The sequence below is a fragment of the Lethenteron reissneri genome, chromosome 52 (genome assembly GCF_015708825.2).
Source record: "Lethenteron reissneri isolate LAM-NWPU_2019-01 chromosome 52, ASM1570882v1, whole genome shotgun sequence".
Classification (NCBI taxonomy): Eukaryota; Metazoa; Chordata; class Hyperoartia; order Petromyzontiformes; family Petromyzontidae; genus Lethenteron; species Lethenteron reissneri.
This window is the reverse complement of record NC_083830.1, coordinates 2,965,266-2,989,978: the sequence shown is the minus strand read 5'-3', so window position 1 is coordinate 2,989,978 and position 24,713 is coordinate 2,965,266. Positions and strand designations below refer to the sequence as shown.

The 24,713-nt window shown below is 47.0% G+C and overlaps 1 protein-coding gene across 1 annotated transcript; it reads right to left on the bottom strand.

The window, feature by feature from the left end:
• Positions 1-499: 499 nt before the first annotated feature.
• On the bottom strand, positions 500-22,095 carry LOC133355993 (protein FAM83D-like). Its single transcript, XM_061573462.1, has 5 exons — positions 22,017-22,095; positions 17,731-18,321; positions 15,477-15,644; positions 7,221-7,345; positions 500-4,909 (listed from the first exon to the last, which is right to left on the bottom strand). The coding sequence occupies exons 2-5, from the start codon at positions 18,235-18,237 to the stop codon at positions 3,688-3,690; spliced, it is 2,022 nt and encodes a 673-aa protein (XP_061429446.1). The 5' UTR covers positions 18,238-18,321; positions 22,017-22,095; the 3' UTR covers positions 500-3,687.
• Between the last annotated feature and the right edge of the window lie 2,618 nt (positions 22,096-24,713).

The following is a 24,713-nucleotide window of genomic DNA, read 5'->3' as shown; positions in this document are numbered from 1 at the left end:
TGGGTATAAAATAAATCACGATGTTTCGGGCGCAACACAAGCGTCCATCATCAGGTGGTAAAGCATGGCATTCAAGAGCCGAATGCCTCACAGGGCTATACCTAATAAATGAACTTTGAACTTTGATGGCCTGTTGCTGAGGCAGACTGTTCGTCTTTCCATTTTATACCTACGTGACTTTACCGAAAGAACCAGAGTATGGATTCCTGCAGTCACGAAAGCTTCAAATCAAGATTGGCGCTCTGCTGTTGCGTTTCTGTTCTTTGTCCCCCACTCGCGATGAGACGAACGCGCCTCGGTTGTGATGTCACCACCATGTGGCCGAGTGGCACCAAAGTGTGTTCTGCTCGGCTCGAAGCCAGAGGGCGTTTGGTTCCATGTGGAGTCGGTGTTATTTATTGTTAAGGTGCCCTAACTTACAATAGTTTCACTGTTGCCATAAACTAATTGTGTCGACTGGATGATGTACACACCAAGAATAATGAGCAAAATATCACATTCATTTCCTTTATTAAAAGCACACTGTACCCAGAATAGCATGTTACATGCGAACAAATGTCAGAATGGAAACCTAGTGTTGAGAGGCATCATACCTCAATCGGAAATAAAACCGTACCGGTGCATGCAACATCAAGCATAAACGCTTGGGATGAGTTGCCAATTTTTGGACTAATAAAAAAAAAACCCATCGAAAATCAGGCCCCACACAATTTCTAATGATCCGATGACAAACAATATATTTTGGATGGAGCATCGCGTACGACTGCCAACGAAAATGATGGCACTTAAATGTCTTCACTTCCGTGCTTTTCCCACCAAAAGTTTCACGTGCGTCACTTTTGTTAGCACGAAGACACGTTTAAACCACGACTTAAAGTTCCAAGACTGGAAAAAGCGATAGAAATTTTTCCTTACAAACCTGCCATTTTGAAATCTGAAACTAATCTCAAATAAAAGCTACGTTCCTTTGCGCACAACTATAAGAAAGCACTTAGTATCTTGGGGCGAAAATAAAACTCCCCATTCTTTCAGCCAATACTTAATGAGTACGGCCACATTTTTGGCACGGAGGTCATGGAAAGTCCGTGAAACCTTGCAAATGGCCGTAAAATACATTACATTAGGCACTTCCTCAAGTTGTGTTTTAAATGCTATATGGCTATTTTACCAACTTTTATATTTTAGAAAACTTTTTTTTCAGCTGAGACACCGTCCCCGCCCCCGCCTTATTCCGTGATTGATCGTTTTTTGCCGAAATTCAGGTCTCGAACTTAACCGAAAATGACCGTGACAAAAACAGTAGACTTATTTCAGCCTCGCGATTAAGGTGATGTCGTGGGGAGGTCCTGATCAGTTTTACCGAGTCTTCATAGCTACATAAACAGCATGGCGATCACAGCAGTTTCAACAGGCGATTCTTTTTGTAAAAGCAATTTCTAATTTACAAGTTTTAAACGCTTCCAAAAACAGATTTTCGTAGAGCATTTAACAGCAAATATAATTGCCCTTTAAATTCCGTAATGGTCGAATCTTGGGCAACATTCACAAGTAAAGTCTCGAGGTGGCCCTGGGTGGCTCCGGGTGGCTCTGAGGTCACAGCGCTGAACTGGAACCACTGAGAACCTGGGTTCGAATCTAGGCAAGTTGCCTGCGATCCGCTGTCATGCAAGGAATATTTGCTCTGTTAGCCCAGAGGGGGTAGGGTCAGCACTACTTGCGAAATCCAAATGGCACAAATGAAGATAAAATTGAAATAAAAGAAATCCCACACAATGTAATAGCTCCAACAACAAAAATGTTGAACGGAACATAAATATGAAAATCTGATGGAATGGATAAAAACAGTTGTAAGCTTAATTGGAGACTGTGCATTTTTCCATTGATAAGTGCCGTAACATGTTGGGCTGGTAAACCAGCAAAAGCTTGACCATCTACTTGATATGTGTCACATACAGAATCGGCTATGTACTTTGTGCAACATGGCAAAAACATTTGTACTGAAACACCGTTTTGAGGAATGCATTTTGCCAACACTTTCCTCTGTGCCACAAAACCCAAGATCCAAGCACAAGAGAATGCTACCCACACATTTTGACTCGCTTGCCAAACCCTAAAGGCAGTGCGTGCACATGAACTTCACCAAGACAACCCTCCCAGAGCATTCCACATGAATGTTTTAGCAACCCCACACATCATTTCAGGACACAGCCTTCACAAACATTTCCCCATTAAGGCTCCACTTATGAGTGAAACCACATGCTCCGTGCAAGATTTTTATGGCAATCCGTTACAGTAGCTGCAGCACAAACAAGCTTAATCGAACAACAATCTAGCAGCCCCTTTTGTCGGCACATCAACAAAGAGTGCATGTGGAAGGTGAACTGCCTTGTAAAATTAAAACATCGACTCTAGGGTTCACGGGCTTGACACAGTTCCGTCTATTTTTGTGAACCTGCTTCTGGCCCGTGGAAGAGCCGAACACGACCATGAACTGACCGAGTTCTGGTGGCTCGGGACAAAGTAGAAGCAAGACGTCAAAGCAATCGACGAGCCACCGCACGTTTTCGTTGGCGGTATGCGGATACGACAGGCGAAGCGGTTTGGGTGAGATAGGAGGCATGAAATGTTGACGGTCGAGTTATGGTCGAATGGGAGTTTCTCAATCATGCTTTCCTTTCTCAACAAAAAACTTCATAGAGCCGCACTTTATGAAACCAAGCACTTTACAGTTTTATTTGAACGGCGTTCGCATGATGGCGTCTAAATGCCCGAGCAATCTGAAGCGAGGAGATAAAGCCAAGATGAGCTACAAATCAGTGAGTAGTGCAGCGGTGGGGGACCTATCCATATGGAAAGACAAATAGGTATTTCTTTCCTTTGGCAGACAACCAAAAGACAAAGATCCCCCATATAGCCTGAACAGACTGTTGGGGCAAGTGCTGTTAGCGAGCACCTATGAAGGCCAGAACAGCACATGAGGGGGTGGGTGGCCAACACCATGCCCGGTCGCCTGTCTCCCCAGTGGCGATGTTTACACACTGCACCAGGAACTCATTTGAGGCCGAGTCGACTGAGGGGAGGTCCAAGACCGGTTCAGATAATCGTCACCGGTGTTGGCCGTGAGCGGCAATCGAACGTGGATTGCAAGGTCTGTAGCACAGCACGCTAACCGCTACACTCCCGCTCCCCACACATGAAAATACACGCGCGTCAGTCACAGAAGTGACTGAACGCACTAAAATAAAAACCAGTTGTGCCAGTTTAAAAATGGTCTCCCCTTTAGTTGGCTAAGACAACCTGCAGTGATGGGTAAAAACATTGTTCCGGCCATTGCGAAGCGGGGGTAGGCCTCATATGGCTGTGGGCCGTACGAAATTAAGTCTTTGACCGAACACGGCCCATGGGCTTCAAGTTCCCCCACCCTTGGTGTACGGGAAGGATAACGCGCTGCGCTGAACTTAGGAATGCATTTTTCTGTATTATTAAATTGTTCAAGTAAAGCAAAATGTGGAAATAAAAGAGGGCGAGAGTATGCACTGCGTGCCATTCTGCGTGACATCCGGCGTTTCCCCGCTCCCAGCCCGTGGAGTGAAACGTCACGCCAAACGGAACGCAAAACAAAACCCGCAATCGCATCGGAGGGGGAGAGAGAGATAGACAGCGTGAGAACGATTGAAAAAAAGAAAATCACAATCCCGTCCTCGAGATGGGCCTGCCGGAATGTGTGAGAGGCCCAAACGGCAGCTTGCGGTTTTCCTTGCTCTTCTCTCGTGCTCTCCTGGTGAAGGCTCCAGGCAGCACGTCCCTGTGGACGCCAGCGGATCGCGTAACTGCGCCGGGCGACGCTTCCCTCCGCTGCTGCTGCTGCCGCGACGAGCTGTGGCCCGTCGCGGCCTGGTGCGCCTTGATCCAGTTGGCGATGGGCCTGCGGCTGATGCCTACCAGCAAGCCGTCTACCTTCAGCCGCAGCTTGTCGTAGTGCACCTGCCTTTCGACGCGCAGCTGTCCCAAGTACTGCTGCAGCTCGGTCCCTCCGGCCCCCCGCGCCACCGCCACCTGCCCGTTCTGCTGCTCGCCGATGCCGCCTGCGGAATTTTCCCCGCCTACTTTGACCGGCACCGGACGCTGCTCTTGTGCCGCGCCAACTTGCATAACCTCCATTTGGTTCCCCGCTTCCTGCCCGTCCTCGTTGCGAGGCTGCTTCTCAGGGGAGGCACCGTTCACGGCTCGGCGCTTGTCCGGCGCCGGCGCGTCGGATCTCCGCCGCTTCTGCGTCAGCGAGCGCCGGCGGGCGACGACGGCGCCGGTGGTGCCATGTTGCTGTGGACCAGGCGTCGCTCCCCCGTCTTTCTGCCTCGTCCCGGGACCCATGGATGTGCGGCGCGGCACCCCGGGACCGCCGCTCACCATCGAGCGCCGGCCTGGGGCCGCGTTCTTCGCCGGCGTTGCCGGCTGCTGCGGCGGCGGAATCGGCTGGAGCGGCTTCTTGTGGGGGGCCAGGAAGCTCTTGCGCCGATCGGAAGGGCGCTCCTCCGCCGTCGCTTCCTCCGTCTGTGTGGCGGCATCGGCGGCGGCACCCGGCGTGATTGGGGGCGGCTCGGCCGCGTGGCGCTGACACCAGGATGCCACCGGGTCGTCATCAGCGCCCGGGCGGACTTCCGCCGTCCGTCCCGGCGACGCGGGGCTCCGGATCGACTCCTGGCCTGGAGCCGTCTCGCACCGCTCACCGAGGGCGTGTTGCAGTTTTCCCGGCAGCCGAGACGGCGTCGGCGCGGCGCTGGCGCCCGGCACGCATAGCGGCTGCGACAGGGCGTAGAGGATGCGGAAGTCGTTGTCGTACACCTCGGTGATCTGGCCCGAGAGCACGGTGAGCGTGCTGCGGTGCAGCTTAAAGTCGGACCACGTGTAGCTGCGGGGTGAGACAATGAATAGACAAACCGTACTTGCGCGAGCCGTTCACAAAGTCACGTCTTTCTATAGACAATGAATAGACAAACCGTACTTGCGCGAGCCGTTCACAAAGTCACGTCTTTCTATATTATTAATTAACACCGGTTAAACGTAGTAGTAGGTTTTTACCCTTTTAAACTGGTACAAAACTGACACCTTTATTGGTGTGACACCTTTATTGGTGTCAGTTTTGTACCAGTTTAAAAGGGTAAAAACCTACTACTATATTTTGCCACTGGTAAAAGAGATCTCATAGTGTTAACCGGTTAAACGTTTCAAACTATAAAGAATGAGTCAATTGTTGTGCAAGGCATTACATCATGATTAATATAAGCTGAGAAAGAAAATCAGTTACCAGGTGACATCCTGTTTGCTGGAGGATACTACACCGATCAAAGTTTAAAACTTCATTGAAAAAGAAAAGCAATCAATTCCTGTACAAGGCACTAAAATAAAAAATCAACATAACCTGAGAAAGAAATATAACGTGCCAGATGACAACCTGTTTCCCAGGGACACAAAGTATACGTTTGTTCTACCTTCACGGCATATATCGATTCACTAAAATTTGGTTTCGATTGCTACATCCAGCGTCGTTGTCCCACTTCGTCCTCACACGACTCCACCTACGTCTCCATCCACTGATACGCACACGTCCACAACGGCAACACTGGCACAGCCCCGGAGACCAAATCAGCCGGGACGCGCCAAACCTCATCAGATCTCGGAAGCTAAGGAGAGTTGATCCTGGACGGTGCTTGGATGGGCGACCGCCGCACACAAACAGGTTGTCATAGGCGGTACGTGCTTCCGTCGTGGGCTAGAGAGGGCAGCGCAGCAAAATCCATTGTGGTACTATACACTTGCATGGCTAAGTTAATACCTCGGTGGGCTTTGCCTGGTAGGATGGGGATGGTTTAGTTGGATTGCGAGTAACTTGGTCTGCGAGTGTTTTGCAAGACGAGCAAATTTTTTAAATAAATATTAATTTGATAAACGAGCGAGGTCATGCAATACGAGTCGTAAGTGTATACGCTTCGTCTGCCGAGCGTCACGTGATCACAACTGATATACGAGTGCTTTGGATTATGCTCGCAATCCAAGGTTTTACTGTATTTGTATGTGTTTGGGCGATTTGTGTACCTTTCTTGGACTTGACCCTACTATCATGTTTTGTACTGTTTGTTGCTGTGACGTCCTTGCCCGCTCTGACTGGACATCTGGGAAAAAGCTTTATAGCTCATCGGATTCCTCCGGTATAAATAAATATTTTGATTCTGATTCTATGCCTCCCCGCCTTCATCGACCCTCACTGACCAGCGTAGTGAGGTGTGGTCAAATAACCCCCCATGACCCAGGCGTGCATGGAGAGGCTCTCATCTAGCAGTGGATTAACAAAGGAGATGTAGATATACACGTGTACAGAACACTGGCCACGTGTGTCGGCGTAACAATCCAAATCTGAAAATTTCTCGCAAATTACCAAATTGGGTCAAGTCACGAAGCAACATCGCCCCCTGCCGTGAGACTACCGCAGACCGTCGGTGAAACGTAGCTTCTTCGTGATAGTCTTGCACTTACCAAATTTACCGATTGGAATACTTTGACTTGTCATGCGCACAGTATTGGCTTGCTTTCGAAGAGAGAGAGAGAACGACTCAAGAGACACGAGGAAGTACCACAGAACAAGTAGGAAGGCATCCAGGCGATAAACCACCACCAGCATTCTCCCCCAAGCTCTGCGATCCTCCGTATATATTAAACAATTATCGGCCAATTAACGAGCGTTTAGACACGGGAGGAGAAAACGCAACGCATGCGAGTTTGGCACAGATGGAACAGGTGCTGTACACACGTTTGCTGTACCGCCTTCTCCTGGGCAAGCCAGTCTACGGGCACCTCGACGATGCCCACGGGGGGAGGGTGGGGGGGGAAGGAGTTTCACAACGTTTGTGCGATCCACCAACCCTCGCCTGCACAGTACCGGATTACAGGCATATGCCGCCGCTGCCACCGACTGGCTATAGATATAAAAACATTTTTATTTGATACAATTGGGAACGAGTTTAACACGTAGGCTTTCGCGACCAATATTATTCACAATAAAAGTTTATTTTTTGAGGTGAGATCGCGTAAATGTGTCGTTTAATCCGGCCACCACCCGACACAGAGCCAAATAGAAAGGCGTGTGGCCAATTGGTCGCCACTAACAGGCACGGGAAACGACGTCAGCCGACATGGACCGTCAGAAGACACCGACTGGAGGGTACCTGTAGGAGCCCATGCCGACACGGCATCCGTCCACCAGCATGTACTTCTCGCGCAGTTGCCCCGTCACCTTGACTCCAAAGCGCGTGTAGTAGGTGAGCCCCGGCACCGTCCTCACCCGCACGTTCTGCCATGCGCACAGACCAAAGACCGCCCCCACCATCGTCGTCGCCAGCCCACCATTGTCGACCCAATGCACGCGTCGCCCCCCCCCCCACCCACAACCTCGTTTGGAGAAGCAGAGCGAGACGCCGTCGCGCTTTCAAACAAATGCTGACATCGGCCTCTTTTGGGGGAGGCCAGGCTACGTTATCAACAGAGGGCGGTGCAGCGATATCCACTGTATAGTGCGGTGTTCTTCACTAAATTTCAGAGGGGGGGGGTGACATCAGTGTGAGGGCTGCTACACATTTGAGAAAACATTGTTAGGTTTGACAGCACAGCACGATGATGATGGAGGGCATTGTCACTTTTGTGTATTGTCGGGGGGGGGGGTCGCCCGTCAAAGGGACCACGCTAAAGGCCACCAGGGGCCACCAGTGGCCCGCAGGCCTTGCCATGAAGAACCACAAGTATAGTGTATTATGTTCAAACTGTTCTCCATGCATTCACCAACCTAAAATAGTGAAGGTAAAGTACAATTAAAAAAAGTAACTCACAGGACATGCACAGCCTACGGGGAGGCCCTTATCTAGCAGTGGATTGACAATGGAGCTGTGCATGAGGCATTCTTTACTGTTCAACCAAAAAAAGAGGCCAGTCATTGCCAGAATGATCCCAGCTCCAACCTTGGTGCATATCGGCCCCAGCAATGTTTACATCTCAATTAACACGAGAGCGCAATCTATAAGATGTTTTTTTGGGTTAGATCGCATGAATATAAATGTGTCGCTAAACCCGCCACCACCCGACACAGCCAATTAGTAAGGTTTGCCACGTAAACAGAACGTGACAATTCGTTACTCGTACAGCACACTGGTCTTTTGTAGAGTAAATCCATTTACAATCTAAGTACGACGTTTCGCCAGTCACAAATAATTTCAACTAATTGGCTGTGTCGGGTGGTGGCGTGTGTAACGACATTTATATTTACGCAATCTAACCCATTATGGATAATATCGTTAAAAAAAATCGTCTCACAGCCACCACCGACGGACGGTTTGCAACAACGTCAGGAGAGGCGACCGTTCGCGAACACGCACGATGACAGCACTGCAGACCCCGCGCTGCTAACCAGCAGAGGGCGGTGCATGCAAAGGAAGTAAGTGTCATTTGGAGTGCAATTTTAAACATTGTGGGTCAAATAGGGAGGGGTGGGGGGCGTGGGGGTGAGATGTAGTACACAGTGGATTAACACAGATTCATAACGCTTACAGATTCAACCGCTGTTGATTTATGCAAACGATAAGCTAATGTTAGCTCGAGGCAAAACATTTATGTTGCTAATAAAACTGGACGGGGGGGTGGGGCGGGGAGGGAAATTACAGAATTCAAATGAGGCAGTAGCGATTGGGATGAACGAATAAATGATCGCATCAAATCACAGAACCGAAATCACTTAAGTTCGCCAAATTACACTTTTAATTGTTGTTCTTCCAAAATCAAACAAAGGGAGTGAGTTAATTAAACTCGTTAATAATGTATGGGACAGCAACTTCTCCAGCATCGCCAAATAATCACGGGCCGCCAAACAACATCAACATTCAGCTGCTCCAGCACTTACTAGTCATTGGTATGTCTAAGTGATAATCAGTATAGGTTTCCATTAATCACAATCTAGGAGGTTAACTATTCGGCTGCTTATATAAGTCAACGTTTTGGGACTCAAGCATTGATATTTTAGAGTCTATGATCATAGCCCCCTTGACATTTCTAAAACATCGATCGTGTCCCGGCATCACACACTAATTTCCAAGCAACCATCATTCGGAATCCACTCAAATAGGAAAAAAGTGGATTTCTATCTTCATGACAGGTCTATATAAATGTAGAGTAGTGTGATGACGTCATGTCATGGGCGCTGTAAGGTGTGATGCCGTCGCGTCATGAGCGCTAGAAGGAGACAGCTTGGAGAACAGGGGCGGGTCCGAGTGAAGGAGAGGAGCCGCCCAAGGGGGTACTTAAGGGGGACCCCGTGACGAAGGCATGGTCGTTGTGGGAGCCCGGAGTGTGGATCGGCTGAAGGAGGTCTCTCCCGCTCGCGACCGGACGGTGTTGGCTGAACCCCCGTCCGCCGGTAGACGAGTGGGAGAGCCGAAGAGATAGCCGAGAGTAGGCCTCGAAGAAGTCTGTGAGAATCGGCTGAGAGTGAGTGGGGTTCTTCTCTTCTCGGCCGGGCGGTGTTGGATGAACCCCCGGCCCGAGAGAGTCCAAGGGATAGCCGAGGTTAGGACGAGTCGAGTTTGGGGGTCCGCGGGAAGGACCGAGCAGAGAGAACACCTACCCCTGGTGTGAGCCGAGTGTTTAACCCATGTTAACGAAACGGCGAAAGCCCTTGCAAGAAGTTCTGTCTCCGCGTGGTTCTACGACGCAACATATATACACAGCAGTTCAGGGTAGCCAGACTGATAGCTCCACAACTAAAATGGTGTTCGACAAGTTGTCTTTCGTCTCCCAACATGATTTCTTCCCTTAACTAAGGACTTGTTATCTTTCACTCGCAATATGATGCACTCCTGTGCGGAACGACTTCACGCCTCGTGCATCGCACTCATTTAAATAACAAGCTGAAGGCAATATACATTACGCTGCCCAACGCACATATTATTCACTGGCAATTACCAACAACTTACCTATTCTTAATTGCGGTGACAAAAACCTGGTAAAAATCAACTAAAATCCCAGTCAGTGATGATGATAATAAATGGCTCGACACAGCTTACAACGACAACCAGAGCACACAACTTGCAGTGCATGTACCTACACAGTAGGTGGCGCACGTTTTGTACCTGCATGTAGCTTCCCATAGGCTTGTCTCACACTACAAGGAGCCCTCCTATTTTGCTTTCTGCTCCTCCGTATTCGTTCTTTTAACTCCGTCGGTCTTTCTTTCTTAATTTTACTTCGGTTTTGGTTGATATTTAATTATTTACTTCTCGAAGGTCACCAACGCAGCTCAACGGCGGGTACGGTGGGATGCCATGAAGGCGAGATGTTAACCGTCTCGCCTGGTATGCTGTATATTTGGAGTTTGCATGTTCTCCCCGGGGTCACGTGCATTTTCCCTCCACGCGTCTACGCAAGGTCCTCAAAGTTGGAATCGACACTCTTCATACGCGACGCGCTCCTGCGGTCACACATGCGATTTTGAAGAAGCACTTCAAGCAGATGCCAACCCGCTACACGTTCAACTACTTTTTTGAGATCGATGAAGGGCTCATTAACATGAGATACCTCAACTTGACGCCCTCTAGTGAGGTCCTCCACGTCCCACTGATCAAGCAGGAGAATGTCGAACTCGTCCGTCGATTGATTCTACATATGTTCGGCAACAACGTAGACACGATCGAGAAGGGGACGTTGCAATCAATCCCGTTTGCCGACGGCTCCTGTCGGCAGCCTGACGATGAAGAAATTGCTCTCGCTCTCAAAGAAGTTATTTTCGATTCCTACGGAATACCTGCCATATTACCCGGCAATCACGAGCGAGATCAGCTCGCAGATCGACGACCCGATTCAGCAAGCAGTCCCCACCCGCTCGAACAAACGCCAGCTTGTTTCGATTGACGCGATGGTGGATCTGGATACCACTGCGGCATCGAAGGCGAAGCCTGGGTGTCCCTTCTTTGCCAAACATTAGCATAAAAAAACTGTTATCGAAAAATTAATACTTTGAAGAGTGCATCATGTACAGCTCGTCGAGATTAATCGATTGTCACATCGCCGATCATCAACAGACTAAAAATGACTGCATCACGGACATTATGCGAGAGCCGGGGTACTATGGTACCCCGGGGGTACCGCCACAAGGTTCATATGTTTCAGCGGAAATGTAATCGCAACAAAGACACACACATACATATACATGCACTCATGCATACGAAGGTGGTACAGTTATATTGAGCTTAATATACAAAGGAAATTTAAGAGACCATTGATGGTGCAGCTATTTGTATTCAGTTTTGAGTTGGCGCATTCATCCCGGACACAACGTTCTACATCGCATCGCGCTTATGTTGCAGACAGACCGTTGCGCGGATGCCGAAAAATCATGAACATCAAGCGTGGTGCCGTCATCGATTGTTCCACGCTTGGCCAACACTGAACCAAAGGAAATTTACAAAAACATGCTTTAGTACGGTGGTGGGGGGACAATGCACCGTCGCACGCAACGGGCAAGAGGCGGGCTACAGAATGTTGCCGTGGCAGAGAGACCCTTGAAGATAACCCGAGGTCAGGGCGGCCAGCCTACGACTGCGGCGAATGAGGAAAACATCAAGGCCTGTGCGCGACGCAGCCTTGGAAGGTTTTGAAAGACTACCGTGGTTCTGTTGCAGTGAGCTGACAACGAAGGGCCGCCGCCTATGTGATCAGTGGAAACAATCTCGGACGATAATTTGGGGCGAAAAACATCGGGGGGTGTGTACGATGGGTCTGCAGAATCCTGACGTGCAAAAATTTACAGGAAGAGGCTGATGCAGTCTGATGACAAGCATGGGCCTCGTGAAGGCAGAGGAGAACATTGTTTAAAATGCGATTTATTACCAGTGGCGAGATGAAGATTCACCATTACGACCCCCACTGCTAACAGCAATTCATTGACAGACGAATGCCCAGTTGCAGACCTATGCTGCATACATCTTGTGCCCAACAGGGACAGTTACCACTGGGCATCCCTTTAGCTAGAGTGCAGCAAGGCATTGGAATGGTTGAGATGAAGATGTGAGAGGTAAGGCACTTTGAGTTGCTAATCATTTAAGCAAGCCTCATATTCGGTTTATCTATTGTCCGATTAATTATCCGTAAATTGGTTTATCCTGGGCCGGCAATAAAGTACTTGGTTTTCTCTTCCAATTGGATATTTAGACCGGGGTACTGCCTCCCCCGCCCCCACATTTTCCCAGGATAAACAGACTTTGTATATATCAAAATCATTATCTTCATGCAATGGAAACATCCGACTTCTCCAACACAACATGGAATTCACGTCAGAGGTACTCTGTAGGCAAGATCAAGCACGCCATTTTTTTGGGATGCTAAAAGGCGTGCGCTGTAGTATATTGACCGCACGCCACACAGGGAGAGACGATCACAGCTCAATGTTACGCAGAGGTTGCTCCACATCGACTGCACAAGTCAAAGAACAGCACGGGGTAATAACACTCGAGGTGAGAGACACGATCGGTGACACGAAGAGAGACACGGAGAGAGACGAGCACAGATAACCACGAAGAGCGGTACGAGAGAAAGCCCCCAAAGAGAGATGACACAAGACAGTAGGGAGACAAAGACCCCCCCTATAGCCTGAACAGACTGTTGGAGCAAGTGCTGTTAGCCAGCACCAATGAAGGCCGGCATGGCACACGAGGGGGTGTGTGGCCAGCGCCACACCTGACCGCCTTTGTTTCCCTAGTAGCGATTGTTTACACACCGCACTAGGTACTCATTTGATGCTGAGTCGATCTAGGGGAGGGCCAGGAACGGTTCAGATAATCGTCACTGGTGTTGGCTGTGAACGTGAATTGAACTCGGGTCGCCGGGTTCGTAGCGCAGCACTCTCACCGCTACACTCCCGCACGCACACACACACACACGACGAGAGAGATATGATGAGTTTATGAGACACGGGTATAGAGACAGAGACCAGAGCAGAGATCAGTAGATAGCAAAAGAGACTCGGGAAGACAGAAAGAAAGAGACAGACATCCTGCGACCTCCCAAATTGCCTTTTCATGACTCCCTTGGGCCACTGCTTGGGAAGCATGGAACTTGCTTTGAATTCAACAGTGGGCTCGGATATGCTCAATATAAATGGACAGGACAATAGATAGGACTCCACTTGCACGACTGTGACAAAGCACCACGACTTGATGCGCCACTTTTAGAGTCAAACGCTAATTTGTTTAATTAAGAAAGCTCGAGTGAGACGAGGGATGACCGACTGCACTAATATAAAATCTAAGAATTGGCAGGTAGTGGGCTCAGACAGCCAAATTAAGACATTAATGAGTAGAGTAACACAATACTCATGTCAGTTAATCATAGCACCCACATATTGAAAGGAAACCAACGCTGTAACCTTTCATAACAGGCATCCAGCATTGATATAAAAAAAATACAACATCCTATACACACTGGGGTATCTCAAAGTGCTTTAAAGATAATACTAACATCACATCTCAATTTTTTAAGGGCGCCTCCCCCCCCCCAGTGGCAGCTGTCCATGTGCAGTACAAGGGTCACTAAAGACCTGGCCTGCAAGTAGGCATTAGCATGCCAATAGGGGACGATGATTTCTGAGAACGATTGTTACAAAGCACCCTTAGACAATTATTTAACAACGCTTTATACATTTTAATTATTATTAGGGGGCGATTATTTCTGCGTGTAATTCCAATGGAGAAATGTGGGATTTTCTTAGGAATTTGGTACATTTAGACTCCAGGACGCGATGGCCTACCCCCGTTTCGAATAACGTCACGGGATCTTTCACGTCCACCGTGCAACGGTAAACACACTGGCGGCATTAACCAGGGCAGTTGCTCGGGCTCGAACCACGAACAAGGGACAATAGCGCTACTGCTCGGCCCTTGTCACCGTCAAACTTGTTTCATAGCCCCCCCACCCCAAACTAAATCACGTAGCATCACCGGGGTTGCTGTTTAAGCCCCACGGAAGGGTTCTTTAAGTTGAATGAAACTGGGAGATGGCAGGGGGGTTGGAAAAAATTACAATCGAAAACTGGAATTGAAAAATAGCCTTGGTCCTGCTCGAAATGCTTCTGGATGACGAATGGAACAGTTATTTTTTCTGTTCCACGTTCCCCCCCCGCTGTGGGCCTGCCTGCCATGACGGTGAACAGTGAGCTGCGTGCGCCGCAATAGCACGCGTTCATCACACGGGTACACTAATCCCCCTCCCCCACCTCCCGCCAGTTATACTTTTTTTAAAGACGGAAACTACAAATGTAAGGTTATGCAACCGAAAACAAATGGATGCCGAAACCCGAGTGGGACGTTAACAACATCGTGTTTAATAGTCCATTAAAGACATTCATCTCTTTGAAAGCACTACTCTGAAAAGCTGGCGAAAGTAAACTAATCAATCAAATATAATTTAGTTTAGTGCCTTTCACGCTAAAATAGTGAAGGAGCACTCGAAAATATATTAAACATTAAATCAATAGAAATTTTTATTACACAATAAAAAGGTAGACGCATAAGTTAAACTTACAAAAAAACTAATTATCAACCCACTCCCCCGGGCGAATAAACAGGCCCCATAAAAACAACCATCACATGGTGGCTTCAAGCTGACAGACAGATCAAGAGAAGCCATTGCCTGAAACGTAATTATGTCAACTATAGTTTGTGTAAAGAGTGTTAATTAGGTTCAAATAAGGGCTAATTTTGTTTGGACAGCAACAAATGGTGACAAGCTTGGGGAGGATCTTGGGGAGGAGCTTCATCCAGGAGTGGATTAATCACGAATGACGGTCAAAATTATAGGATTAAAAAAAATGTACACCCATAATATAACTTTTTTTTGGTTAAACTCGCCTCCACCCATAAAGCCAATTAGTAAGGTTTGTCACGTAAACATAACATTCCAATGAATTACTAGTAGAGCACACCGGTGTTGGAGAGCAAATCCACAACATTTACAATCTGAGTACGACGTTTCGCCAGTAATTACAACTAGCTTCAACTAACTAGATTAATCCCCCCCACCCATTCGCACAAGAATGCTCACAAGTGACATCATCACATCTATCCCTCTGTTTAAGGAACGAAACAGCTTACTGGACAGCTCTAGATACAGAGCCTTGCCATGCATTGAAAAGCGAAAACGGGGCGGCCGATTGCCAGTAAGCAAATGACTGGAGTGAATTAACGAGTGCTGGTAAAAATATGAGAGAAGAGTTACTTGATCCTTTGGGCGGCATCTTCTGGTAGATGTTATGGGGGAGGGGGGGTATTTTTAGAGCTGCTTTTTCATTTAGTTAACGTCCATCCCCGGTGCCTTCGATTATCACGGATGTCTACGTACGGCGCAAAAGAAGTTCAACATACATACATACGGGTGGCAGCAGGGGTTACCTTGAGCTGGCTCAGCGAGTGTCCCGCACGCTCGCTCATCAATAGGAAGTCAGGGACCCCCGACGGCTCCAGGAGGATGTACACGGGCACTCTCTTCTTGACGGACACTTCCACAAGGTCACGGAAAATCTCCACATCCGTGAAGGCGTCCATCACCAAAGCAATCAGCTGTGAAGGCACACACGAGACACGCACACACATGCTTATTTTTATTTTTACCTACGTGACTTTACCGAAAAAACCTAAGAGTATGTTGTTTTTTCTCAACTATTTTCATGTTAAGGCTACGAGTCAAGCAATAGAACCAATAAATGATAAGTGTAGTCAATTACGTAACTATTCGGTATCCCAGCTCGACTTTAATGACACTGGATATAATGACCTCTTGACCTTATTCAAAAATAAGGGGGGTCATCTTCTTGCAACGGCACGTGTTTGAAAATGGCGCCTAAGGGCATTATTTCATTAGAGATGGCTTTTGCTGTATAAAAAAAAAACATTCCGCAGGCCAACTTGTGCATTAGATTCAAACCATGCAGCATCAGCGTTTGGAAGGCACGCGAACGAGATTACAAGTAAACACAATGCAGCCACATGCTCCGGGCACTCAACGTAATGGTACAAATGCGTTGTTACCTCACCAGCATCCCCTTGCAAACGTTTGCGTATCAAATTCGCTACGGTAGTTGGTCCTGAGTAGGGGAGAATTTTATTTGCCATTTTAAACACATGCAGATAATTGCATATGAAGCGAATATTGCTGAAACGTCTAGTTGAATAATGATGTTGATGTTGTATTGTGTGATTACACTGTAACTAGCCATAATATTACCGAATTAAAACATCCAGCCTCACACCACCAACCTCACTTTCCTGCATCGTCAACAATATTTTCTCGCATTGAGGGGGCATCTCATATGATGCTCCATTTGACTGCAATCCATAATGACATTTGCAATGTGCTTTGTAAAAATTCAGAACATCAGAAACTGCAAAATATTTTAAAATGTGAACTACTCTGGCTAATAGAAAAAGTCATATACTTCATAGGCCTGTATTTTTATCAAAATAATTACTGATCTCCTGAAATTAAAATAACCGCAATATAATGTAAATATTGATGGCTTTTCATAGGCTGCATTAGAGTTCTAATTTGCACAGATTAATATAGCCAGCAGAAGCACCCAAACCACATTAGAATGTGGTGGTTTAAGGAAATTATTATCTCAACAGCTGAGACATATATATACCTATGGATGCCCCGATCCACTCTCACTCAGCAAATTTAGTATCCTTGTTACCACTGTACTTTTCCTATGACTAAGTGACGGAAAAATTATTCCACAACCGCCGACTACACCGCATGCGGGAGAAGTCGATATTTTGACACTCCCAGTATACAGTTTAGTCAGCATATGTGTGTGAAAGTGTGTGCATTTTCATTTAACACAGAAGCTTCAAGCGTACTGCCATGGGCTGCTTCTCATTCATGTACTTTCTCACTGCAAAGGCAGACAGCAAATATCGAACTATCTAAGAGTGGAACTTAATTACATTTCTACATCCATGATGGATATTCAAATGGCAACCCGTGGGCTACACCAGGCCTGGAAAGGCACTGCACAGCGAACATTAGTCAGTGGCGAGTGGTATCTGAACCAGTCTTAGCTCACCTGCCTAACCCTTCACTAAGCCGCACTGACCGGCGTGAGTGAAATGTGGTGAAAGAAACCCCGTGAACGACATGGTTTGAGAATGCCTTCATCCAGGAGAGGATCGACAAAGGGCCGCACATTATCATCGCTTTTCTAATGATAAAGCCTTGTCGACGTACATTAGGACCCCTGTTAATGATTAATCGCTTAACGATGGGCCTCCGTAGAGCCCAACGTGTTCGCTTACCGACCATTCCCCTGTTAACGACAGGCTGTTGTAGGTACAGTAAATAGGAATTAATGCATTGATTAACCGTGTTTCTTTTAATATTACGTGTTTATAATGTTGTTAGTATCTTTACGTATCAATATCCATTGTTTAAATATTACAAAGTAAGTTTCTGGGGTGAAAAGGTCACTTTCGATGCTATCCAAACGAATTAAGCCTTTAACGTGTAATTCCTATACTCGCTTAATGACCCATATCACTTAACGGCCGGTTTGGTGGAACCAATTACTGTCGTTCAGAGCAAGGGGGTTCTACCGTATATTCAAATATAAACGGCGAAGATAAATTCTGTCAATGGAGGAGGACCAACCGACTGCGCTCCCCTGGCCAGTTTGCGCACGCCGTCGCGGCAGCTGCCGGCGCCCTCGCCCACGTAGGGCTGCAGGTAGACCTCGGCGCGCGACACGCCGCGGTACTGCCCCTTGTAGCACGGCCAGCCCAGCTCCAGCATGGGCGTCGCCACGTCCGATTGCTCGGGGAAGTAGGTGGAGGCCACGGAGCCCTCGTGCTCCTCCCGCACGGCTCCGTCCTCCCGCTCACGCTGCGTCCGCTCGGCGTCCTCAGTGTCGTCGTCGTCAGCGGCAGCGGGCGGCGCCACGGCCCAGCGCAGCAGCTCCTCGATCTCGCCCTCGCCCAGGAAGCCGCGCAGGTGCTCCTTGAGCACGAAATCGTCGTAGGCGGCGCGGCCCGAGCGGAGCAGGGCCTCGACGGCTTCACGTTGAGCTTCCACGTACGTCTCTTCGGCCTCCCGCTTGGCGGCGAGCCACTGCTGCGAGCTCCACTGCTCCTCCAAACACTGCGAGCCCTCGCCAGCCATCGTTTTGTTTCTTGTCAGCGGCGGGGTTTTGCCCAACGTGTCCCCCCCCCGGTGACTTCTTCTTGGGCACGAGTGACGCTAGTTCTGGAGAGAAAGACGAAAGAAAGGAAAAAAATCAGGCATAAAGCTCGGATTCAGTAATGCTGTCCAGCACGTGTCTGCACTTGGAAGTATTTTATGAGTAGAACAAAAGCTGATGAGTAGGGATCAGGGTATTTAGTATGTATCTTTGCAAATAGTAATTTATACATGGTTTATGTCTGAAAGTGTTTGGCAAACCTTTGATCGACTTGGTTTTCACGGTGGTAAATTCCTAATCATAAAAACCTCATACATTGTTTTAATATTCATATTGAAATATTATAACAAGCGTAATCCTGAATGCATGATATAGCATGTCACAGACAGAAGGCTGGCCAGAGTGAATGTATAAATCATTTCAACCTCGGTTGTATTTATAATTGAAACATCTTTCAAAAGGTCTAGCTCGTAGAGCAGAGGTTATTTAACTTCAATTCTAATCAGTTTTTCCATTTTAATGTGCGAATATTATAATTGTCTAACATTTCAAGTAAAAATATTCGTTCATAAGTTCAGACCTTGGCCAATCCATTGCTGGATAAAGGCCACCCCTTGCTGTGTCTGGTCATGGGGATGGTTTGATTGTAATTTATCATGCTGGTCGGTGTGAAATTACTCTGGAGTTTCGTGGAAACTGTTGGTCAAGTTATAATAGTCAAGTACTGTGTACGTCAATCCACTGATGGATGATGGTCACCCCCCCAAGCCACGCAGAATGTGAGACTTATTTCACCACGCTTCTCCATGCTGGTCAATGCAGGACATTAAAGGCAGGGAAGCACAGATGTGGAAGATGAGTAAAGTACAGTACAGCACAGCATTGCTCACCATATAGTCACACAGCCTATAACACCTGTTATCCACAGCGGTCACACATCCTAGCACTATCCAGCACTAACCGTACTTAGCTTTCGAGATATGACAAGTCCGGGTGAGAATAATTGTAATATTAGTGAGCATTAAAAGATGACCAATCATGGCCATTTGCCCCAGCTGTATAGCAAGGTTCATTGCATTTAACGATCTAATGGGTTTAATGTATTGCATAATTTGTTCATGTGTATGTATGTGCGCGCACACACAGTACGACACACACAGAAGGGATGCAAGTGGGGTTAAGTCCAATAAGCAGGAACCTTCATATCCTCAGCCAGAATGTAATTTAAGTCGAGAGGCTGTCCACCCACACAGTGTGGCATGAATCCAATTTGGAGATACACCGCCGCCTGCTCTATCGGACATTATTATTCACACCAGGAGTAGATGACCCACCCCAGGTGAATGCTGCCTCTCCCAAAGTACATCCATTCTTCAATATAGCGTCAACCGTTTGGACAGCGGTTCGTGGAATTTTGGTAGTTGTTTTTTTCCTGGTACTGCAGTTGAAACAATGGTCAGTGTTATACAATCCCTCCACATTTGTACACCCAGCAACATAAATTGGTACACCAGAGAGCCGATGGGCAGGTTGCATGTGGTGCGATAAAGTGTGGGTACTCCCACTTCTTCCAATGCGTAGTAGAACCAGTGTGGAAGAGCATACCAATACAAATTTTTCTTGCGTATAAAAATCGCAAAGCCATGCTTCCCTAAAATCTATCTACGGTACTCAATACAGAACCACAGGGCAATTGAATTGGATGGGGCAATTTTTCATTTTCCAAGAAGAGCTGGGGATTGATACTGTAGATGCTTATTTAATTGGATCTTTATGATTGGTGTGGTGGCAAAAATGGCCGTGATCCAGCGTTTTGGAGGATTAGTAGACCAGAGATTTGCAAAACTCCAAAATTCGTTTGACTGCAATGTGTGGACGAGATGGCAGTACAGCAAGTGGCTTCTTAAACCCATCAGTGTTTATCTTTGAGCGTTTTCTCCTCATCCATGGTGGGTTATCTCCGGATCATTGGCTTTCCACTCGCGTGCGAATAAAAAAAATCTGGCTCAACATCTGCATTTAAATGGCTTATACGGTGCTGCATATAGTGTACATTTCATGCTGATAACCAGGCGAATGCCCACTGTTCTTTGACCCTTCGTGTAATGGACACTTAAGCTTAATAAACACGCCATGGAAGGAGCAGTTCCGGTTTTATTTAATCCTACTGCTGGATGAGGGCCTCCCAAATGCAGTGTGGGTCCGTGGGGGTTATTGAGCCATACTGAGCGTAGAGTAGTGTATAGACGTGGGGACATATGAGCACAGTACAACAGTGGATTTTGCTGCACTGCCCTGGCTGCTGCCCACAACAACGTTAGCACCTCAGCTGCTGTGGTAAAGTAAATCAAACCACTACGATCTGACCGTTGTGGGGAGGCCCTCATCAAGCAGTAGAGTGGATATGCACTGATCACATAGCCCGAATTGCTTCTCGCCTGGCTATAAAGACGCGACTCCGTAGCTCTAAATGTTTAAATGTGGAAACAACGGCGCAACGCAACGTCATAATAAGGAAATCAGAGGCCATTTAACATTAACTTTACGGCTTTGCGGATACAATAAAAGCACTCTGGGAGCAAGCTTATCACATAACCGAAATGTGGTTGTATCATAAGTTGTAATTTACCTGCCCCCCTCTCAGTATTGTAATTACTGTGCTCCTTATATCAGAACTGTGCTTGCATACGCTTCCAATGTATATACAGATATGATAATTGGTTTTTTACCCTTTTATCTGGCAACAAAACTGACACCTTTTAAACAAGGAGTCATGTTTGCATTGACAAAAATACCTGCGGTCAGAATGCAAACAAAATATACAACTCTGATAATGTATGCACTGTCCTTGAAATTGATTGGTCCACACCCAAGACAGCTTTTCTTAAAAAGGTGTCAGTTTTGTTGCCAGATAAAAGGGTAAAAAAAACACAATTATCATATTTTGCTACTGGCAAAGGAGGTTCCAATTGCACTACCTTGTTGGAATCAAATCCGAGTGGTTAACGCACTGCAATCTCTGAGTTATCATCCAGTGGCGAGCGAAATCTAAACTCAAGTTGTCCTGGCCACCTCAAAGACAAAGATGCCCCCGTATAGCTTTAAGCAGACTGCCATTGGCAAGGTCACGTAGATATATAATAAAATATACCTACCTACGTGACTTTACCGAAAGAACCAAAGAGTAGTCACGAAAACTTCAAATCAAGATCGTTTTTGGCAAGCGCTATTAGCGAGTAGCACCTAATGAAGGCCGGCACTGTGGTACAACACGAGGTGGTGTGTGGGGGTGGCTAGCACCACGCCCGACCGCCTTTGTCTCCCCAGTGGCGATGTTTACTACCAGGCACACATTTGAGGCTGACCAGAACGATGAAGTATGGTCAACACCCCCTCGCATAGCCGACGAGTCGGTGAAGGCTTTAATCCAAGAAGTGGATTGAGCACACATCGATAAAGCACAACTTGTATTTATATTATTTTAATGCCGACTGTCTGCCGCTACTGCTGCTGTGTCCTGTACAGCGCTTTGAGATCCTTGATGAAAAGCGCGAAATAAATGGGATAATTATTATCGATCCACTGCTGGATGAAGGCCTCTCGCATGGGATCGAACGCGGGTCAGTTCACCTCAGGAGGCGAGGTCGCTCGCTCAGCGTTGGGCCGTGTTACAGCATATATTTATATATCAATGTAACATCATTAAAATATTGTTCATAATAATAATGGTATTTTAAATGTAACTTTGTAAAGTTCTTACCTCTTTAGATTTCCCTCAGCGGACGTACTTCGCCTCCGTCAAACCCCGCGCGGTTTAAAAAATAAAAAACCCCAATACCGCCTCCCAATTGGTCAGGCCGCCTATCACGTGACTCGTCAGCCGACCAATCGTGAGCGTCGTCGCGGGTCAGCGCCGATTAAACCCCCCCCCCCCTCGGCGGGAGGGGGCGGCTCAGGGTTCGAATGTCCGAGCTCTGATTGGTCGAGGTTGGGATATTGGGTGGCCAATCGGAGGGCCGCTGTTGGTTAATTCAAACAGAGTGGGGGGGGAGAGTTCGTTACAATCGTGGTGGTTGCCGTGGCGACAGCCAATGGGAGAGCTGGGATGGTAATGGGGGGGGGGGGGGGTAGCAGCTGTTGCCTTGCGACATCCAATAGACTGCATTGGACTTTATATAATTTAAATAATAATGTTGGTGTGTATTCATTTAAATGTTTAATTATGCTGCTGCTGTTTTTGGTGCGTAAGCACAAATAACCAACAAAAACAACCACCACAAAAAAACGTATTCGTCAATAACACCGTGGCCTCAGAAGGAAAACTACGTAATAGCCGCAACGTGTTGGGCAATTACTGTGTGCAATGAAGAAGGGGACATCGGGGCCGTCCATAAATGACGTCACGCGATTTTGGACGATTTCTGACCCCCCCCCCCCTCGTCACACGGCGTCACAAAAAGTCAGCCCCCCCCCCCCTCAAATATGACGTCACAAAGCTCTGCCCCCCCCCAAAAAAGTAAACATGCTTCAAATCGCTTTAAACTATTGTCATTGCAGTGCGTATTTAATGCGGCGCTGCACTCTGAATGTTGTAGGAGAAAACATTTATTTAAAAAGTCTATTTAATTAAGTAGAACGTGTTGTCTATATTTATTAAAGTTACGCATTTTGATGTGACGTCACATTTCTCAACCCCCCCCCCCTCGTCTCACACATCGTCACAAATGTCTGACCCCCCCCCCCCAGGTGCGTGACGTCATTTATGGACGGCCCCATAGACCGAAACGTCGTAAAGAGTGGGCAACTCTCACCTCGACACCAAGGTGCTTGGCCAGCGTGAAAGAGTAGGCCAAACACCCTATTAGCTATTGCAAGGGCAGTGGAATAACGTTTTGTTTTGCACAACCACATGTACCAACTAAAATTCCTGGAAAAAGTCAGCCCTCGCTGGTTTAGACAAAGCTGTAAAAAAAAATGTTCTGAATCGGTCAATTAACAAATGCGTGAAATACCAAATTATTATTCAATGTATCCCTTGCGTGTGAATGCAGAAGATTCGTTTTGATGGAGAAAATGGACCTTGCCCCGTTGCAGAGCGGTGTTATATTATGCGGCGATAATTCCGCCATCAAAATCACACAGTGGAAAGAAATGACCTTTAATTAAGGCCAAAAGGGCAATCATTTCTCAGCTAGTTGCCCCTGTGCTGCCAAATGCCTGTTCAGATGAGAAGATGAATTTTCGCATTAAACGGGGAAGAGGATCAAGGAAATCTGCTCGTGCTTTTGCCTTATTTCACCGCACCTCAGACGGATTATTTGAAGATGTGTTCATCAAACATGGGCCTCCTTAACTGTGATCATGAAATAAAAAGGATTAGATATCTTCTAAGAACAATTAAATCTGTAATTCGTCAACGTTGAAATGGGATGGTTTTCACAGGTCTCGTGCCAGATGTAGGGACATTGTCAGATATTAAAGGTCACCTGTCCACCATGCATCAACCAGGGACGCACCTCCGATTAGCACGGTTGGCTACGTACGGTGCGACAGAAGTTCAACATACAGCACAATGCATGGGACATTGACGGGGAAAAAAAACACTGATGTATCGAACACGAGATGTTTGTGATGAAAACAGTGCCGTGCATTCAAACATCTGAATGAAAACATCGATGTTTTTCCAACGTTTTTTTTAAAGAACTGTTTCCAGGAAAGACCAATGTAAATATTAAAAACAAATGCCGATTATGGAAGAAATGTATGAATAATTCACGATGAAATAGCAAATAATAAAAAAGCCAGAAGACTTCACATTTTTGGGGAGGATAAACGACTATCATTTACTGAGCAGAAATGAAACATTAAAAGTACAACAAATATATAAATCTAAATTAATACACGCACGATCTCCATTAACGTCAAATGTAAACGGATAAAGCCTGAAACTTATGCGAGTTTTGGCACGGTAGCAATGTCGTCTGTTTTACTTTAAAAGTCTGGGGGGCTTGTCTGCTCATGCTACAGCGTAATGATCGTCTGCTTACAGGGCGTGTGGTGACTGGAACAGGCCCCCATCAGCGGTGTGGCTCAATTGCCCAACCCCTGGATTGAAAGGGCGTCAGTGTGCGTTTGAGCAACGTACTAACTTGATGAATGGGTGCCACATTCCAAATACGAATTAATATGGAATTCATGGAGGGCACTCCAGACTTAAAAAAAAAGAACTGCTGAAACTCTCAAGAGAGGCTTTCTTGGGAAATTGAAAACGTTATTTATCCATTCATCAAAAACATCAACTATTTTTTTTTGTTTATAAATAGCCGTGCTTGTTGCATCTCTCCACTGGTTCCCAATCCAGATCAATTTCAGGATGGCACTCTCCATCTTTAATATCTTCCATAGACTCATTCCGGCCCACATCTTCCCTCTTTCTCATCTCACTCTGCTCCCATCC

Bases quoted from the DNA above. Each gene is read 5' to 3' on its own strand.
- LOC133355993 (XM_061573462.1), bottom strand. From the start codon at position 18,237: ATGGCTGGCGAGGGCTCGCAGTGTTTGGAGGAGCAGTGGAGCTCGCAG. The intron at 15,645-17,730 runs GTTGGTCCTCCT...GTGCCTTCACAG, and splicing joins TGGCCAGGGGAGCGCAGTCG to CTGATTGCTTTGGTGATGGA. The intron at 7,346-15,476 runs GTAACCCCTGCT...TGCGCATGGCAG, and splicing joins ACTCGCTGAGCCAGCTCAAG to AACGTGCGGGTGAGGACGGT.